A 17,731-nucleotide genomic window follows, 5' to 3' on the forward strand; every position below is an offset into this window, starting at 1 on the left:
GAGCATTTCATTTGTGAATGCAAGTAAATAGCAGTGTATTGATGAGTCTCTTTTATGAATAGATTACAGACTTGCTGAATGGGGTAGTTGGAGTGCTTGTTCAACAACATGCAGAGTATTACTTGCAAATCCTGTACGGTATCGAGCACGCAGTTATTGCAGGAGCAATGACTCATCTCCTTATCAATGCAACAGTGAAACCATGATAAAATATGAGCAATGCAATATATTTTCCTGCCCACAAGGTATTCTTATCACTATTAATTTAGTAAAAAAAGTTAATCAGAAATATTACATTTTAACAGCTCAAATTGAATCTAATTTATAAATAGTTCAGAAACCAAGCGCCTGTTTTAAAAAATTTTATTAATATCAACTTATTAAACTTATAATCTTCACTGATATTTCAAATTGATGGCCCCTTGGTAGGGTCAACCTACATGAAGGGTTGCACAGCACCAATAAAATTATTTACATCTCTTTTCAGTTATAACTCACTTTGTGCTATAAATGATGCAAGCTTAATAAATGAGTTAATTTAATACAATTAAACATGTAATTCCGTTGCGGAAAGTGCTAGAATAATCGATGATGTTACGGAGTTAATAATTTTAATAGTTTTTACCAATAAAAACAAAATGATTTTAAATATATGTAAGCGATTTTTTTTGACGGGTTTTGAGGGATATTTTTGGAAAACAATCCGTTATAAAAGAAGGAAAAAATTTTTATGGCGGGGTTTTTGTTTGAAGAGAAAATTGTTATCATAATATCAATGCGTTTTGGAAACTACAAATTAAACGGGCTATGGAACCATGTATAAAATTATTTGATATGTTTGAAACGTATAATGGCACTTCAGATGCTGCTATTTGGATACAACGAACGAAAGTTATTTCTGGCACTCAGAGTTTAAAGCTTAAACTACTTTTTCCGATTCTTCATTGCAGAGCTTATTGAGTATGAGAAGGTTTAATCGCGAAAGATAACAAAAAAAAATTCAATAGAAGTTGCGCGTGCGCAATAGAAGTATTGCAGTGAAGATAGATGAAACTATGAAGGCTGGAAGTTGCAAGCCGCATATTATCTTGAAAGAAATGGAATTGTGGAAAGAAACTACAGCACGATTAAGAGAGTAGCCAAACGATTAAAAACGTCAATACCGGATATGGTATATTGATACAATGCTTTAGCAGACAAATATGGTGTGAGCCCGTTGGAAAAATAACAGCTGTTCTATGGTGTAAAGCATTGCGAAAGGTAACCTTACAGTAAAAAAATGACAGGGAGGAAAAATTTCGAATTTGCGATAACTTTTGGCTGAAACCACCAAATGCGAAGTGCCATATTAAGTGGCAGCCTGCTACAATAACTCGAGATGTGTCAAACCAAACTTAAGGAATGAACGACAATGCGCGTCATGTAAAACAAAGTAGACCCCAAGAAATTGAAAAGCCTTTGCGACAGAGAGCTCGGGAATGACGCATGCTTTCAAAATACCTTGAATGCTATTTGTATAATCCATAAGTATTAAGCTCGGGCGTCCCGAAACTATTTTTATTACGAGACATAACGATAGGAGATCTCGAAATGAAACTGAGTTTCGAGAATAGTTTCGATCGAGATCATGCTTTTCACAAGTTTCAAAAATTTGTTTCGAGAGATTACGAGAAGTATCGAGATTCTCAATTGAGAATTGGCCACAAAATTTCCCTTTTCGAAACATGACAATATTATGAGAATAACCAGAAAATTAACGAGATTTAAAATATTTTTCCGATGTTTTTCGAGATATTACGAGACAAGTTTTCTAATTTTTCAAATATATTGAAAATTATTGAAACAAAAAGTTTTTTGTTCATTTTTGTACCTAAATTTTGATTAAAATAACCAAACACTATTTCATTGGCCACCTAAGCAGCAATTGGCAGTCCTCATTGTGAATCATTCGACTCTTTGCAGCTTGGGACGAGATATTTGAATGTAAGCAGACTCTGGCAGAGATACTTAAATGTAGGCCAAATTCTTATCACGTGATTCATCAAGTTTGGCTCTGAGTTGATCCATCTCCGACGTAACCAATCAACATCTTCTCTGCCAGTGAAAAAAATTGCCGCCACCCGGAATCGAACGCGGGACCATTAGATAACCGACTCATGCCTCAGACCGCTCCACCATTGAAATAGTATACAAAAAGGATAAAAAAATACATTATTTAAATTATTGAATCGCAGTATAAAAAAAATAAATTTTTTCAACCTGTTAATTTAAAATTGGAAATTAATAATTAAATGATAATTTCAAATTATTGTTTAATATCGAAATTTGTCAAAAAAAATTCACTTTAAGTGTAAATTTGTAATTTTTAGGAGTAATGCTTTAATTGTACCACAAATAACTTGTCTAAAGATAAAGACTCTACAATCCTCTAGACCTCGACTCTAGTCTAAACCAATTTAAGATTACCTACACCTATATCAAATAAAGATAAATAAAATATTTATTATGGATTCATGATGATTTCATTCTATGCACCAAAATATTAATTTTATAATTTATATTCAATAAAAATGGTTTAATAAACATTACTAAAATGATATAAAACACTACTTCACCTGCTCTAGATTCTGATTGGCAACATTTCCTTGGCGCTTTTTCTCTGCCTTTTCTTTTTCCAAAGCCAGCAAGATCAATGAGTGAGAACTAATCATGTGACTCCTCATACCACTGGTGTTTCCATCTGTAAGCTTGGAGACATGGCCACAGTTGTCAATGTTGCACTTTGCAAAAACTTTCTCAATGCCATTATTGATGGCTCTTTCCTTAGAAAAGTGCTTCCATATTTCTGTCCTCGGACGAACCATGTTGTCAGACTAAAAGTATGAAATCAAATATCACTATCAAAATCAAAAAAAAAATTTCAAAAAATAATTTTCCAGGACAATAGTTAAATACGTCCAATCGTTAAAAAGTTCCAGGAACTACAAAAGAAAACTTGCACTTTCCCCGAAAATGATTACTAAAATTTGTACTGCAATTAGCCAATAACTTCAATACGACATTTCATCTAAATGACAATTCAAAATTGTAAGTGTAAATGTAACTTTAAAATCTTGAGGATTGAATACTGATCCTTTGGAGAGACAATGTATTTAAACTAATACAAATACAAGAGTGTCTATGCTGCTCCACCAATAGAATATATAATAAAAAAGAGGTCTGTGGAGAGCACACACCAATAAATTAACCATTAGTAATAATAACAATAATTAGTTTACAAATGCCACATTTAACAACACCCACTTACAATAATTAAGTAATAACTATCACTTTCCACATGCTCCTTTACAATAAATAAAATATTACTGTCACTTTTAACAATAACTGTTTATTTTACTGACATCATTCACTTTTAACTTTGTCATCTTATTAAAAAACTAAAAAGAATATTAAGTAATAAACTAAAGTAAAAAGACACAACAAAATTAAACAATAAATTATAAAAATATATATTAACAAAGTGTTTTCTTACCTGATTCGTTATAAAAAAGATGATAATATTGTTGAATAACAAAAAAAATGTTATATATTTAAGGTGGTTCCTACATAATCAAAAGTTGAAATTTTTCAAAAATTAATTTTTTGGCAAATTAGATATTCTAATGTAAAATTTATTGCTCTTTCTCGTGGTATATACTTTTTTTTAAGTTTGTTTATGCTTTTTACAATATTTTTAACTTTATACAGGTAGGTATAGATTTAGTGCCTCGCAACTGCCGTAGCAACCGTTTTATTTTTTAAGTTAATATCTTAAATGTACTTTAAAACTTTAAGTAGTACATCTCTTTTGCTATTCTAATGTTGCCTTATACGTCAAAGTTGTTAAATATTTAACAATTATAGGTTATGCTGTTGCAAAGTGCAAACAGCAAGCAGGCTTTTTTATAATAACTTTTTTACTTTTTACTGTTTTCTAATGCATTTGTTGAAATTATTCAACATTTTAGTTAGATTCTAGTAAAATAATTAAGATTTAATATGGCAAACCTTCGAAATAACAAAAGAAAGTCATCAAGAAAGGGTGTTGGTGGTCGTAGTTGCAAAAAATCTGTACATATTGTAAATAATAAATGTGGTATCAATGGAAATAAAAAAAATGCAAATATTGAAAATATCACCAAAAAAAGGTTTACCATTAAACCAGCTGAACATTCTGGAAGTGGTGATGATTATTTTTTATTTATAAACTTTAAAATACTTATGGAAATGATAGCAGTAGGGAACAAGTGTCAAGAATGTGGGGAAGCCAATGTCACAATAACAGACAATTTGGATGATAGAAAGGGATTTTCTCATAAAATTGTTTACTTTTGTAGAAAATGTAAAAATAAAAGTCACAAGTATACTTCACCTTTTAGTGCTTCTGAAAAAAAGCACTAAAAGGTGAAGTATACTTGTGGTTGTACAATTTTTGCAAATTTCTCGAAATGCCATAACCAATCGAACATTAATTTCACTCGGTTGTAAACCGAGTGAAATTAATGTTCGATTGGTTATGGCATTTCGAGAAATTTGTAAAGGGCACGAATCGATTAAAACATTTGCACGGCGTATGAATATGCACTCAATATATAATACTGCCTTTACAAATATTAATAATAAGTTATTTTCTGCATACGAAAATTCTGCAATAGAAAGTATGCAAAATGCTGCAAATGAAGCAAAAATGGAAGAAATTGTCCCAGGTATACATTCTTGCCGTGTATCGATTGAAGGAACTTGGCAAAAAAGAGGACACTCCTCAATGAACGGTGTAGTGACAGCAGTAAGCAAAGGAAAGTGTTTAGATGTTATTGTTTTATCAAAACATTGTAGACAGTGTTTAATGTGGGGTGGAAAAAAAGGGACAACAGAATACAGAAATTGGAAAGTGGCACATAATTGTAAAATTAACCATCGAAAGTCATCAGGAGCAAAAGAATCCTCAGGTGCTATAGATATATTTCAGCAATCTGTAAGTCGAAATAAACTAGTTTATAATGAGTATCTTGGAGATGGAGACACAGCATCTTACAAAGAAGTTATTAACTCCAAACCCTACGAGGCGCAGTTTGGTATTACACCTGCTAAACTTGAATGGATTGGACATGTAAATAAATGAATAGGTTTTCGACTTAGGGCACTAGTACAAGAATATAAAAATACCTCTACACCATTTGGTGGAAAAGGAAAATTGACAAACAACTCCATCAATTCAATAGCAAATTATTATGGTATTGCCATTCGAAGAAGTCTAAAATTAAATTGCACTAACGATGAAAAAATTTACACAATGAAAAAGTGGATAGGTGCTATCCTTCATCATTGTACCAACTTTTCTAACTTAGATAAGCGCCGCATGTTTTGTCCACCAGGAGAAGAATCGTGGTGTAGCTACAAGAAAAATAAACTTAAAAAACACAAAGAGAAGATTAATTTACCAGAGTGGATGTTTCCTATCTTGTCAAAGATTTTGCAAGATCTTTCAAATGATGATCTTCTTAGCAAGTGCATCCACGGGGAAACTCAAAATGATAACGAGTCCCTGAACAAGATTATCTGGATGAAAAGTCCTGAGCAAGTCTTTGTAGTAAGGTCAATTCTACAGTTAGGTGTATATAGTGCTATTCTTCAATTCAACGAAGGTCAATTTGGACTTGTTAAAGTGTATGAAAAACTTGGAATACAGACCGGTGTCTGTTTTAATATTATATCTGAAAAAATGAACCGACGCAGCATCCAAAATTTACTTATTAAAACATCAGAGAAGACAAAATCAAAAAAAAACAAACTAAAAGCCATCAAAAAGGGTTTATTGGATAAAGACTTAGATAAAGAGGGAGGAGAAACTTATTTAATAGGAGGATTTTAGTTTTAAAAACAAATTTTTTTGTTTTTTGATTTTCTACCGTAACGTTTTTCAAGAAAATTGTCTCACAAAAAACATCATAACTTTTGAATTAATAGTGATAGCTACTTGAATTTTTCAGGACTTATTCATACAGTGTACTGCTAGTGCCTGAGTTTTTTTCAAATAAGTTTATTACTTGTAAGTTGTGGTTAGGGAACTAAGATCAGAGGCCTAGTAGCACATTTTTCGAAAATACAGTTGTTTTGAAGCATAACTTTTTGTAGAAACATGATCTTTTAATAAAAAAAACTCACGCACTAGATACAGGTAGAACAAACAAGTATACCAAGTTTGTAAGTAAAATGAGCTTTTACTCATGAGTAATTGTGTTTCTAATAAACTAAATTTTTAGGGGTTATTTTGACTATTATAGGCCTCTATGTGATCATCAATATATTATTGATGTTCGAATTTTTTTTTTTTTTTACACATTCTGTACCTACTTTTTAGAAAATTAATGCTTGATGAATAAAAATAACTTTTTTTGATTACGTAGGAACCACCTTAATATAATCTGAACTAATTTCATGAAACTTTTAAAGATTTGTAACTTTTAGATCTGTTTACATTGCAAAAAAAAAACAATAACAATTCAGCCGTCGCGCACGTCACACAGTGCGACGAAATCCCGATTTCGTGGCCAAAATTCCCAAATTACCTACACGAGGGTTTTCGAGGTTGCTAATTGCGAATCTGAGGTCAGATTTAAAAAATTCAAAATGGAGGCTCCAATATGGCAGCCAAAACTGTTCAAACGTTGAAAATATGAAATCTAATGAAGTTTGGTTTTCGAGGTCATTGCTTATGATTCAGGAGAGCAAAAACATTGTAAAATTATTTCCAAATTTACGCTATTGATAAAAAAACAGAAATTTGTAATTTTAGTTTTATAATTTTTTTTAAATTGGTAAAAGATTAAGTCACATATATGTAAAAAAATTGTTTATTTAATCCTAGTAACAAAAACACGTATGTCATATTCATCAATGTTCGAATCATCCGATTTGGAATCTGATGTTGAACCACTTGTATCTAAATCGGAATCGTTCCTTGTCTCTTGTCTGGTGACTTCAGTTTGTTTTAACACTTGTAAAGCTTCTTGATGTAGAGATTTTGCCGGTCTCTTGGGCAATTTCCTGATGCTCGAGAGGGGTTGTTAACGTGACATCTTTAACAACTTGAGCAGCATGTACTTGACCAGAAGTTCTTAAACTTAAATGAGCAGCATATGCCAATTTTTCTGTAGAAAAAGTAGAACGTAGTTCTTGAGTTTTTCGCCTCTTTGATCTATCACTAGATGAAGCAAAGGATTGCGAAGGTCGCCCACATGTTCCTTTTTTTATTATCATTCTTCACAATCTTCTAAGGTGTTGTGCATTCAGTATTGGATAATTTTGAAAATTGTACGGTCCCCTTCAATTATTCTTCATTTTTTTTTAGAAAAAAAACTTTCCATCTTCCTGCTGTTCTCCATCTCAATCGCAAATTTGCAAATAACCGTGATAACGACATTTCATCCTCGCCTACTTGTATTACATGTTCCGTTTTTTTGAAAATTGCATCTGTCAAAACATCAATGATGAATTTATATTCATTTTTTAAACTGTCTTTCACCATAAAGAATATATCTTTTCTTGACAACTCCATATTTGAAGCTTTGGAAATACAGTTATAACGGCTGAGAGTTCTTTGAGGACTATTTTATAAAATTTTGAGATTATTATAAAATGGAACGAGAAATAACTTGTAAAGCATATATATAAAATAAATTATTGTATTAAAATGTAATTAGTGCCATTAAATAATGTTAGTTCACTAATTTCCATGACCATTTTCAGACATTAATCTATGTTAATAGATTAATGTCGCACCACGCATTCCTCCATAAAAACTAGCCTCGCTATTAAAATGGCACTCAATGGCAGCCAGTTTTTTAACATGTTATATTTAACACTATACACTATCAATTCCTTGTCGAAAGAAGGTAGATAACCGTGGTTAAATTTTTAAAACGACATTAGAAAATCGATTTCAGATAAAAGATTTACAATTTTTTATGTTTCCTTATCGCGCGATTTAAATATTAAAAAAATTAGAATTAGCAATAACAATGCATAACGATATATTCTACATGCCTCCAGAAAGTGATTCCATTTTGCCGAATTCGAATTCAAATAATTTCTTCAGTTTAACAGCACATTAAAACAGGCAAGAATTTTTTGACGTGTCCACTTGTTTAGTGCGTACCGAACGGAGGCTAAATGTCAACTGATGTCGAGGCCAGCCTAGAGCAGTGATATACCTGCTCTGTTCGGAATTTTGTTATAGGACTATCTGTAAACAAGATCTGAACGTAAAAAGACGAAAATATAAAATTCAAAAATTTGACTTTTGGCCACGAAATCGGGACTTCGTCCCACTGTGCGTCAGTTGTCCCAAAAATTCGTACTTTGTACGGATTAACTAGTTTATCCCTTTTTTTTTTTTGACGAGTTATTACGAGAAACTCGTTATAACTCGTAATATCTCGAAATTCTCGCTCTATCTCGAAATGAAGTAAATACGAGATTTTCGCAACTAATCTCGAAAAGAATCTCGTAACTCTCGAAGCAAACTCAAAAAAATTTTGAGTTTGCTTCGAGAGTTTACCGAAAAAAATTTACCGAAACATCTCGAAATTTTCGAGATGTTTCGGTAAATTTTCAAACCTATCTCGTAACTTCTCGTATCATCTCAAAATAAAAATCTCGATTGAAAATTCTTGAAACGTTTCGAGATGCCAGAGCTTAATAAGTATCAATGAGGATTGTAATTCTTCTGTGAAAGTGCTGGTGCGTTCAGTGACATATCAGAGTTAATAATTTTAAAATTTTTTACCAGTAAAAACCAAAATTATAAATTTCTGTAAGCGGTTTTTTATGACGGTTTTTTAGGGATATTCTGGAAAACTCTCCGATGTAAAAGAAGGAGAAAATTTTAAAAGCCACGGTTTTTGTTTAAAGAGATTGTAATTTAATCGATGGCTATGCTGCCAGAAAAATATAAAACACAAGCTCAACAACAAAAAATATTGCTCATAATTTAAACATTAAACCTTCAGTTGTGTCCTTTTTAGTCCTACCCCTGGACATAACTTCTCTACTGATCATATGAGTTTCTTTTCTTTCTCATTTATATTCATATCAATCTTAAGAAATATTTTGACATCTTGAGAATTATTTTTATGAAGCATTTTAACAGATTAATAATTGCTTATAGCTGTAAGAATAGCAAGTGATATTGCTTCAGAAAGGAAAACTAAGCTGATTTCATGAAGGTGGGAACCAACTTAAAAAGTACGTTTAACATAAATTTTTAACTAAAAATTCAATTTCATCTTCATCACAAAGTTTCACTTGAATAACCCTTTCGTTCAGTGTACTATTTAAGACTTCAAGCAAATATAGCTTGTTTATAGGTCGTCCGATAACATCTGCTTTTCCATTATTGACGTACCTAACAGCTGCTGTTCGACTTTTCTTGTCATGTGACCTAATCAATTTTTGCGCTATTCCAGTTTTCCAAAATACGCGTTTAGCATTTGGGTCATGCATTAATACAAAATCATTTAATGGAATTTGATTTGTGCCATTTCTTTCTGTTTGGTTACGATATTCTCTAAGCTCTGTGATGTATTCTTCTCGCCAGCTTTTCCGATATTGATTTAGTACGCTCTCAATATATGTACTTCGTGTATTTAAATCAAAATCTTTCCTTAACTGCTTTGAAGTTCATTATTCTACCATATCACATATGATTTGATGTTAATGAGGTGTCTCCAGGCATTTTGTATGTAAATGTAATTGGGCGATTATTAATAACGGCTTCAACTTCGGTTAATATAATCAGAAGTTCTTTGTATGTAATGCGGATATTTGCTATTACCTTACGGAGCAGCGTTTGGTTGAAACAACAATTTTTTGAAGAATCCTCCACACCAGGACGCAGCGGCAGCGTTGACATGCTATAATATACCACGAGATGATATAAAGTCTTTATTAATTTTAGATATGAATTGTGAGCCGTAATCGGAAATGATTATAGTTGGAGCGCCTCGTTTTGCTATAAACCGTTGTAAACTTTGTACACAGAATTCTCCTGAAAAATCTGGAACAAGATCTTAAAACAAAGAGCGTATGGAACAGCAAGTATATGAAAAAATTCAAACTTTATTTGAATTACTACCCTTATGTATATTCTTAACGTGTAATGAGCCTGCGTAGTCAACACCTGTAAACTTAAAAGCCTGATCATCATTAAACCTGCTTAAAGGCAATGGGGAGGGGGGGGGGGGGGAAGGGCTACAGAATAAGAGTAAGGTAGTAATTTGATTGTTTTATTATTAGAATTGCTTGTTAAACTTAAAGAATCGATCTTGGGATCGTGTTTTTTTAAATGCCTGTTATTAATTGAAAGTTCGTTCTTACATAACAGTGTAAATTCTGTGGATGATTCTACATCCAGCTGCAGTTCATCATCATCTCCAATGAGCAAGGAAATTTCTTCACCCAATGGAATAATCTCAGTAATTTTTTTCAGTAATAGTGTCGCAAATATAGATTAAACATTGATATTGGCATTCCTCATTGTTGTTAGATAGAACTTCAGATGTTTTTTCAAAAAGTTTAATAACTTTGTATTAACAGTTCTAAGTCTACATTATGATTACAGGTTCGACACTACGGCTAAATTAACAAACTTTATAATCCGATAATAATAATAATCTAGTATCTGAACTGACTGGAGCGTGATACAAGTTTAATAATTAATTACGAGCGAATGCAAATCGAAATAACTGTTTAAAATAAAACTAATTGCGTTGTGGCAAATTATGTTATGGGAAATCAAATGACTTATAATGATTATTCAATTACGAAAGTATGTCGCCTTAATGGTTTTACGGAAAAAAATATAAACTTTTTAAAAGATCAATGAAGAAGAATACTGTTCACTAAAAATCTGCGTGTCACCATTTTTTTACTCGAGAGGAGGCAAGACGATCCTAAAAGCTTTGTTCCCATTAGCGAACGAGATGTCCCGGACAAAATAGGACCTTCACAATTTCCCGGAATTTACATCTTTTTAACGCGACATAACGAGACATAACGAGACATACAAGTTTATCCTTAATGTGAAATTTAAATAATGAATTTTTAGCACAATTTTCTGGCATTATTTATTTCAGCTGCTACTATTGACATTGTTACACAATCTATATACACATCTTTAGCATTTGTTAATGGTAGCAGCTGAAATCAGAGAAAAAAAAAAATTTAGGATAGTATTTAACTTTTTCCACTTAAATATCGTGCAAGAAGGATTTAAATATGTGTCCAAAGGCAAAGTTTCTGAAAATTTAATATTGTTTATTGTTGAGGCCAGTATTCACTTCTAATGCAAGAGTTTGCTTTACACTCATATTTAAAGGAAAAGTTTTATCCAAAGTGCCTTTAACTTTTTTGATCTATGAAACATTTCACTTTTTTTAAAAAGTGTAATTCTTGCAGAGACTAACAATAGAGCATGATGTTCAACACCTAGTTCTTTTATTTTTTCTCTTTTCCTTTGCTCTCGAAGGACCACCCATTGTTTATGGAGTTTTCTAGAAACAAAATGGCTACTTTTATTGGTCATAAGATTTTCTTGATGCCATTGGTATTCTTTCTCTATAAAAGAATCATAATTTCCATCACATCTTTTAAGTTTTTTCTTCACTTTTGAAATAAATATATCTAAAGTAGCCTTTATGTTCTCTTTGCTAATTCCTTCAGTTTTATTTGATTTCGTTGAGTAAATCCTTCCATAATCGTAATTTATCTAGTCCTAATTCACGTATATTTGGGATAAGAATTAATCTTTTTCTTTGTTTTTAAAATCATTAATATATATCAGAAACATTTTTGAGTACTTTATGTAATTTTTCACTTTACAATGTTTAACATTTTATTTTATTACTTCTTTGACAATTATCACATTAAGTTTCCTATTATCACATTAAGCTTTCTATATTTGATATGCTAAAACAAGTCATACAAATAAAAAGCTCAAATTCAAGAAATACAAATGTCAATGAGTCCATAAAAACCTTGTTTTCCCAAATTTCAATTGTTTTGATATAATAAACTACTGTTAAAAAATGACGGAAAACAAGATTTTTATGGGTTCACTGAATTTTCTACATATTTACACATGAAGCTTTCTATCTCCATCTCTAAACTATGGCGGGTAGGAAAATGGTAAACCGCAGGCCTCTGTTGTAGGATCTACAAATTTTGTTTTAAATATGAATGAAAAGGATGGGAAGTTGGTTTTTTCATAAAGAGAAGAGTACAAGAATGGGGTGACTGAAACACCTCTGTATATTCTGTCAGTTGTAAAGATCTGCTCTGCTTTAGAACATGTTAGGTAGCAATAGTTTCTTTGTTTTTAATAAGTTTCGTTGGTTTTATATTATCTAAATTTAAATCCTTATGAAAATTTAAGGCTAACTTTTTAACTTCGAAGTCGATTTCATAACTCTCTTTTCCAATACTTAAACGTGGTGTAGGTAAAGGGTTGTTTTAAGAGAGGGACTGTAATGACACAAAACCACATTTGAAAGAAGTATATAAAAGTTGAATAATATGCTATTGCCTTATAGGATTTATTGATTAAATAATATCGCAGTATCAATTTCACTGACTTTTTAACAAATACATACTGAGCTTGTAAAATTTATTGTGCAAGGACTATCTTCAACAATAAAAGCAATTTTTAACTAAGGTTGAACTAAAATTTTCAACCTTGGATATTTGCTGTTTATCAGTAATCAAAAGGTATATTCTTCTGTCAGCTATATTAATCTATTACTTCACTCCGCACAGTATATGAAGAAACATTGAAAGCAAACAGAAAGAATGAATTCAGGAAATTGTTTTTATCATTTGTTAATAAGAGAAAACGTTTTTGAATTTTTTCAATCTATAAGTATTTTTAGCCCAGCCTAAATATTTTTATTCTGTTTTTGGTTTTAGTTTACTATGGCTTACATGCCGGAATTGTTCAGATAAATTTTCACCTTATAAATTGATTTTGAAATCTTAACAAGATAAAGGTTGATGTTTTTTCTTATAAGTTGATAAATGGAAAGAATTTGTAGCAAACCAACATTCGTTTTATTTCAAAAAAGTAAAACAAGAAGTAAAAAAATAAAAATTAAACTTCTGAAAAAAATTCTTCTGAAATTGTTTTAAAATATATAATAATTGTTTTGATCCATTAAAACTACTAGCTTGTTTTTTAGAATATAAATAAAACAATTAATTCTCCCTGTTTACAGACAATTAAACATCAGAGATTAAGTAGTATGAGCTTCACTGCATTCTTTTAAAATCTGCGCTATATTTGCTTTTTATTTAATTTGACACTTTTAAAATGACTTATAGTTTTGGGTTCACAGACTCGCCGAAGGAAAGCATGTTCCTTATAAAAAGTTTAAACATTTTGAGAAGTAATTCTCAAATCTAAATATCAACTAAAAACAAACATCAAGCAAGAAACAAAATTTAAATTTAAAACTCTTTCTGAATAACAAAATTGTTTCATAATTAATGCAAAGTTCTCCTATCGGATATATTTTAAAAACTTACAATTTTAAGCCAAATAAGTTAAAGCCAAATAATCTAACGCCCAATCAGAAATACTAATCTATATTATCTTGCAGCAATTGCGTTAAAAATTAACATGAAGATTTTTTTTATTTCAGTGACATCTTGCTCTAATTTGAATATCAGTTACATCATGGTACTGGATTCTTCCTATGGTGTTAGCTCTAGTCCAATTAACAATCAATGGGCTCAAGAAAAAGACTTTGTAAAAGAGTTTGTAAGAAACTCAGAACTAGGTAAAAATGAAAATGTCGAAGTTGCTGTAGTAAACTACGGTTTTAATGCTGAAATAGTTTCTGCGTGTGGTAATCTTTCCTCAAAAGTGATGTTCAATGGCTTTATAGATACCATAAAAAAAAAAAATGGTGGAAGTGCAATAAACATGGCCCTTGTGAAAGCAAGGGAAGCGTTTCAAGGTTGTAAGAGGTTTAATGTATTACCAATTATTATACTTCTTACAAATGGCAAAGAAAATGTTGAAAATGACACAAATCTTAGACGGCAAACCGAGGAGCTTGTCAAAAGTGATGCGTTACTGTTTGTTGGAGCGGTAGGTCCTAATATAAACGCCTCAGATATTCAAAGAATGTCAAGATATGAAATAAATGATGAAGTTTATTTCTCGAACAAATATGCAAACAGCTTCTGGGATTTATTGACAATCACATATGAAGATCTTACTGTCCTTCAAACAATTTGTCAAAGTATGTAGTTAAGTTTATAGAATTTAAACTATAAATATTTATTAAAATCAGTTTTTTGTTAAATAAATTTTAAGTTGTTCAAAAACTATGAATCACAAATTTCATTGAAAGATTTTTGAACACTCAACGTTTAGTAGAGGTTTTGTAAATATCTATTTATTTCAGATTTGAAATTCAGCAACTTAAATTAATCATAAAATGACTTTCTGAAAAGAAAATTTATTTATCAATTTTGCATTCATTTAGTTAACTTCTTTGTTGTTTTTGGATCAGTCTGAGTAAAGGCTTCGCTGAGCAAGATCTTTCGCTCTTTTTTCTTTTTGAGAAATTTTCTTGATCCTGAATAACTTACAGGTTTTCAATTAGATAACTAATAACTCAAACAAGTAACTCAATATGCTTCTGGATGAAAAACTCTTTTGCTTCATTGGCAAACGCTTGGGGTCTTTGTCTTGTCGGAAGAGAAAATGTTTTCCCAATCGCAGTTTTCAAGCTGAGGTCAGAAGATTTTTATTGAGAATGTTGACATTAACCTCAAAGTCCATAATACAAATCAGTATACTCCAGCTTTCATGTTTTGAGCCATCAACCATTAATCCGGAACATTGCCTCTGCCAAATTTCGCTGTTCCTCAAATGCAACTGAGTATGAATGCTTCGCTTTCCTTTCCCCGTACTTTTTGAGCTCAATCGGACTTTAAAAGCTTAAATTTTTATCCTTCATTCCTCATAACTTTTTACCAGAATGATAAGTTTATTTATCAAATAACGTGTAGCACCATCTTGAGGTGAGTGCTTGCTGTTATAAAAACGCCAACGTGTTTTTATAACAGCAAGCACTCACCTCAAGAAGTCACAAATTTTTATTGAAATTACTTATGAACTGCATGAACTTTCATAATTTTTTATGTTCAAGTACATAGATTACTAATTAATATTTTCCAAATAGAGTTTGTAGAAATCACTGTTCATAAAAAGTTCTTGCTGAGAAAATCATTTGAATTTGCATAAACTTTTGAGTGAATATGAATTCTGCTGAAAATCATTCAGCAATTTCTTAGTGAGCCCTTCAGAATTTTTTCTCTAGTTTGTGTAAAGTAATATTTGAATTGGCAATTCAGTGCCAACACAGTAACCAAATTAATGGTTAATCATGCTAGAATAAATACTGCACCAGATTTCCATTCATTGTTGCTTAGTGCTGTATCAAAACAATATTTAATATTGAATCTGGTGCAGTATCTATTTTCACTCTAACCAATACAAATATCAAAGTTTGAAAAAATGGAATACAAAAGCTCACTAAACATATTGATAATTACTTAAATATGGAAAAACTTACGAAAAAAAACTTTTTAGTTTACAGTATGGGTAAACTGAAGTAAATCGAAGACAGAGTTATTATAAGTTTCCACAAATGAAATAAACACACTGTAAACATTGTCCTCGTCAACCTTTATTAGAGAAAAACAGCTAGTAGAATATCTTAGGTTTTCTAAGTTAAGAAAATGAAAAAGTTCTAGGGCTACTTCATACACAGGCTTTTTCTATAACTCTGCGAACAGAACTAATTGCTTTAAGAGTACTTTCTAAAACACTGCATTTGTAGAAGGGTCTTTCTGTGTTGTAAAGCGGATGAAATTTTGGTTAGGATTAACATTTAAGAAAAGGTCAAGAGTATTAAGTATTGAAAATTATTGACTGAAAAGTTTTCATTAAATTTGGGAATTGTATTTGAAAATTGCTGAAGAAAATCTTGATTATGTTGCAATTTGTTGTGCATATATTTATAGCTTAATGCATACTTTTCGCAGATCTGAATATCACAACCAATTACTCTATTACTTTTTAAGTTTAACCATAAATCTGTTTCACCAAACCTCTGGAACAAGCGCTTAATGAGACTACATGTTTATTTTAAAACAAGGCAAAACCAGATAGCAAGACAAATGAAAAAAACTAACCTCAAAAGCGGGCTCTAACATTAGAGAATGTTTCGGCAATAATTTCAACTTCATTTATGCTCCTTTAAATTTTAAAAACTCTTAAATCAATATGATTAAACGATAAGGTAGCATCAGATATCAAACTTCAATCAGAAGTTTTGTAAAACTTTTATGTACTTCAATGTAAAATACTTGAAACAGTTTTACAATTAACTTTAGCTTTTCATTTAAAACTTTTACCAACTTACACATAACTTCAACTTTAGTTGCAACTATTTATTTAAACAAATACCTGTAGCTAAATTTTTTTCCTTAGCCAAAGGACAGTGGTCTGAATGGAATACTTGGAGTAACTGCAGTGTTTTATGTGGTGGCACAGGAACACAAATGCGTGAGCGTTACTGCTATAATCCAAGAACTTCGTATATTCAAGGAGATTGCTCAACAGAAGGAAACATAGGAAGATTTGAGTTAAGGACTTGCTCTGCACAGTGTAGTAAGTACAGAAGCTTGATAACAGCATTTAGTACGTTGTCTAAAATGAAAATCTTTTAAAAATTAATCTTTTAGCACTTTTTTATCTTATTATGCATTACTAAAACTAAGTTAGCAAACAAATTAGTATCGGAATTTTTCTGGTATCTTCTTTATATTTATTGGTAATTTATCAAGACATTTTAAATAACTTTTTCTTTTTTGTTTTTTAATTTTAATTCAATTGATTTGGGATTTTGGTAGAAAGGTTTTAACGGGTCCACTGAAAAATGACATATGAAAATCAAAAGCTAAATACATGAAATAATTGATTTTTTCCAAAAATAAAACGAATAAATTTTATTAGAATAATAAGTTACAAAATTCATGTATTTTTTTTTTTTTTGTTAATCTGTTAAGACAGACATTACCCAATCTTTTTATTTTGAGTTAGTAAAACTCTGTGCAACTTTTAAAGGGATAAAAAATTCTCTTTACAAAATTTCCTTACGAGAACTAACGTTTGTAGCTTTCTTTTTCAAATGACATTTTCATTACGAAAATAACAAATGTTTTTGATTTATCTTCTTTTACATTTACACTTAATATAATTTACTATTCAAAAGAAGGTATTATAATACCTTCTTTTCAAGGTATTGTGAGGGCGGTGGATATTTGTTTATTTATCTTTTTAATTATTTTATTTGTTTTAATTTTAATGTTTTTCTTATCGTTTGAAGGGAAAGGGTAGGGGGAAGGGGAAAGGGTTTGGTTAAAGGGAAGGGTTTAGTGTATGTTGATTAGGTATATGGAGGTTGGGAACAAGGTTGGTATTTCGGGGTTTTGTTAAATATTTTCTATGTTCGGTCACTCAGGTGATATATTACGGCGCGGCTTTGATAAGGTGCGCGGTTAGAGCATCAAACTTTTCACTAACAATATTTAACGCATATAGTAATAACAACAATAATAT

The 17,731-nt window shown here is 30.8% G+C and overlaps 2 protein-coding genes across 4 annotated transcripts in view; both read left to right on the forward strand.

Annotated features, from left to right (window-relative positions):
- LOC145194712 (uncharacterized) overlaps window positions 1-17,731 on the forward strand; it is a 139,626-nt gene that overhangs the window by 3,925 nt on the left and 117,970 nt on the right. For all 3 annotated transcript variants that reach the window (XM_090070780.1, XM_090070781.1, XM_090070782.1), the window contains exons 4-6: window positions 63-245; window positions 13,734-14,339; window positions 16,601-16,780. In XM_090070780.1, coding sequence (XP_089926906.1) covers window positions 63-245; window positions 13,734-14,339; window positions 16,601-16,780 — 969 coding nt within the window. The remainder of the gene's footprint in view (window positions 1-62; window positions 246-13,733; window positions 14,340-16,600; window positions 16,781-17,731) is intronic.
- Window positions 4,552-6,208, forward strand: LOC149880291 (uncharacterized). Its single transcript, XM_090070834.1, has one exon. The coding sequence runs from the start codon at window positions 4,556-4,558 to the stop codon at window positions 5,159-5,161; it is 606 nt and encodes a 201-aa protein (XP_089926960.1). The 5' UTR covers window positions 4,552-4,555; the 3' UTR covers window positions 5,162-6,208.

The sequence above is a fragment of the Hydra viridissima genome, unplaced genomic scaffold, assembly GCF_058129835.1.
Source record: "Hydra viridissima isolate aposymbiotic clone 2 unplaced genomic scaffold, HvirCarnegie_v1 scaffold_13, whole genome shotgun sequence".
In the NCBI taxonomy this organism is placed as follows: domain Eukaryota; kingdom Metazoa; phylum Cnidaria; class Hydrozoa; order Anthoathecata; family Hydridae; genus Hydra; species Hydra viridissima.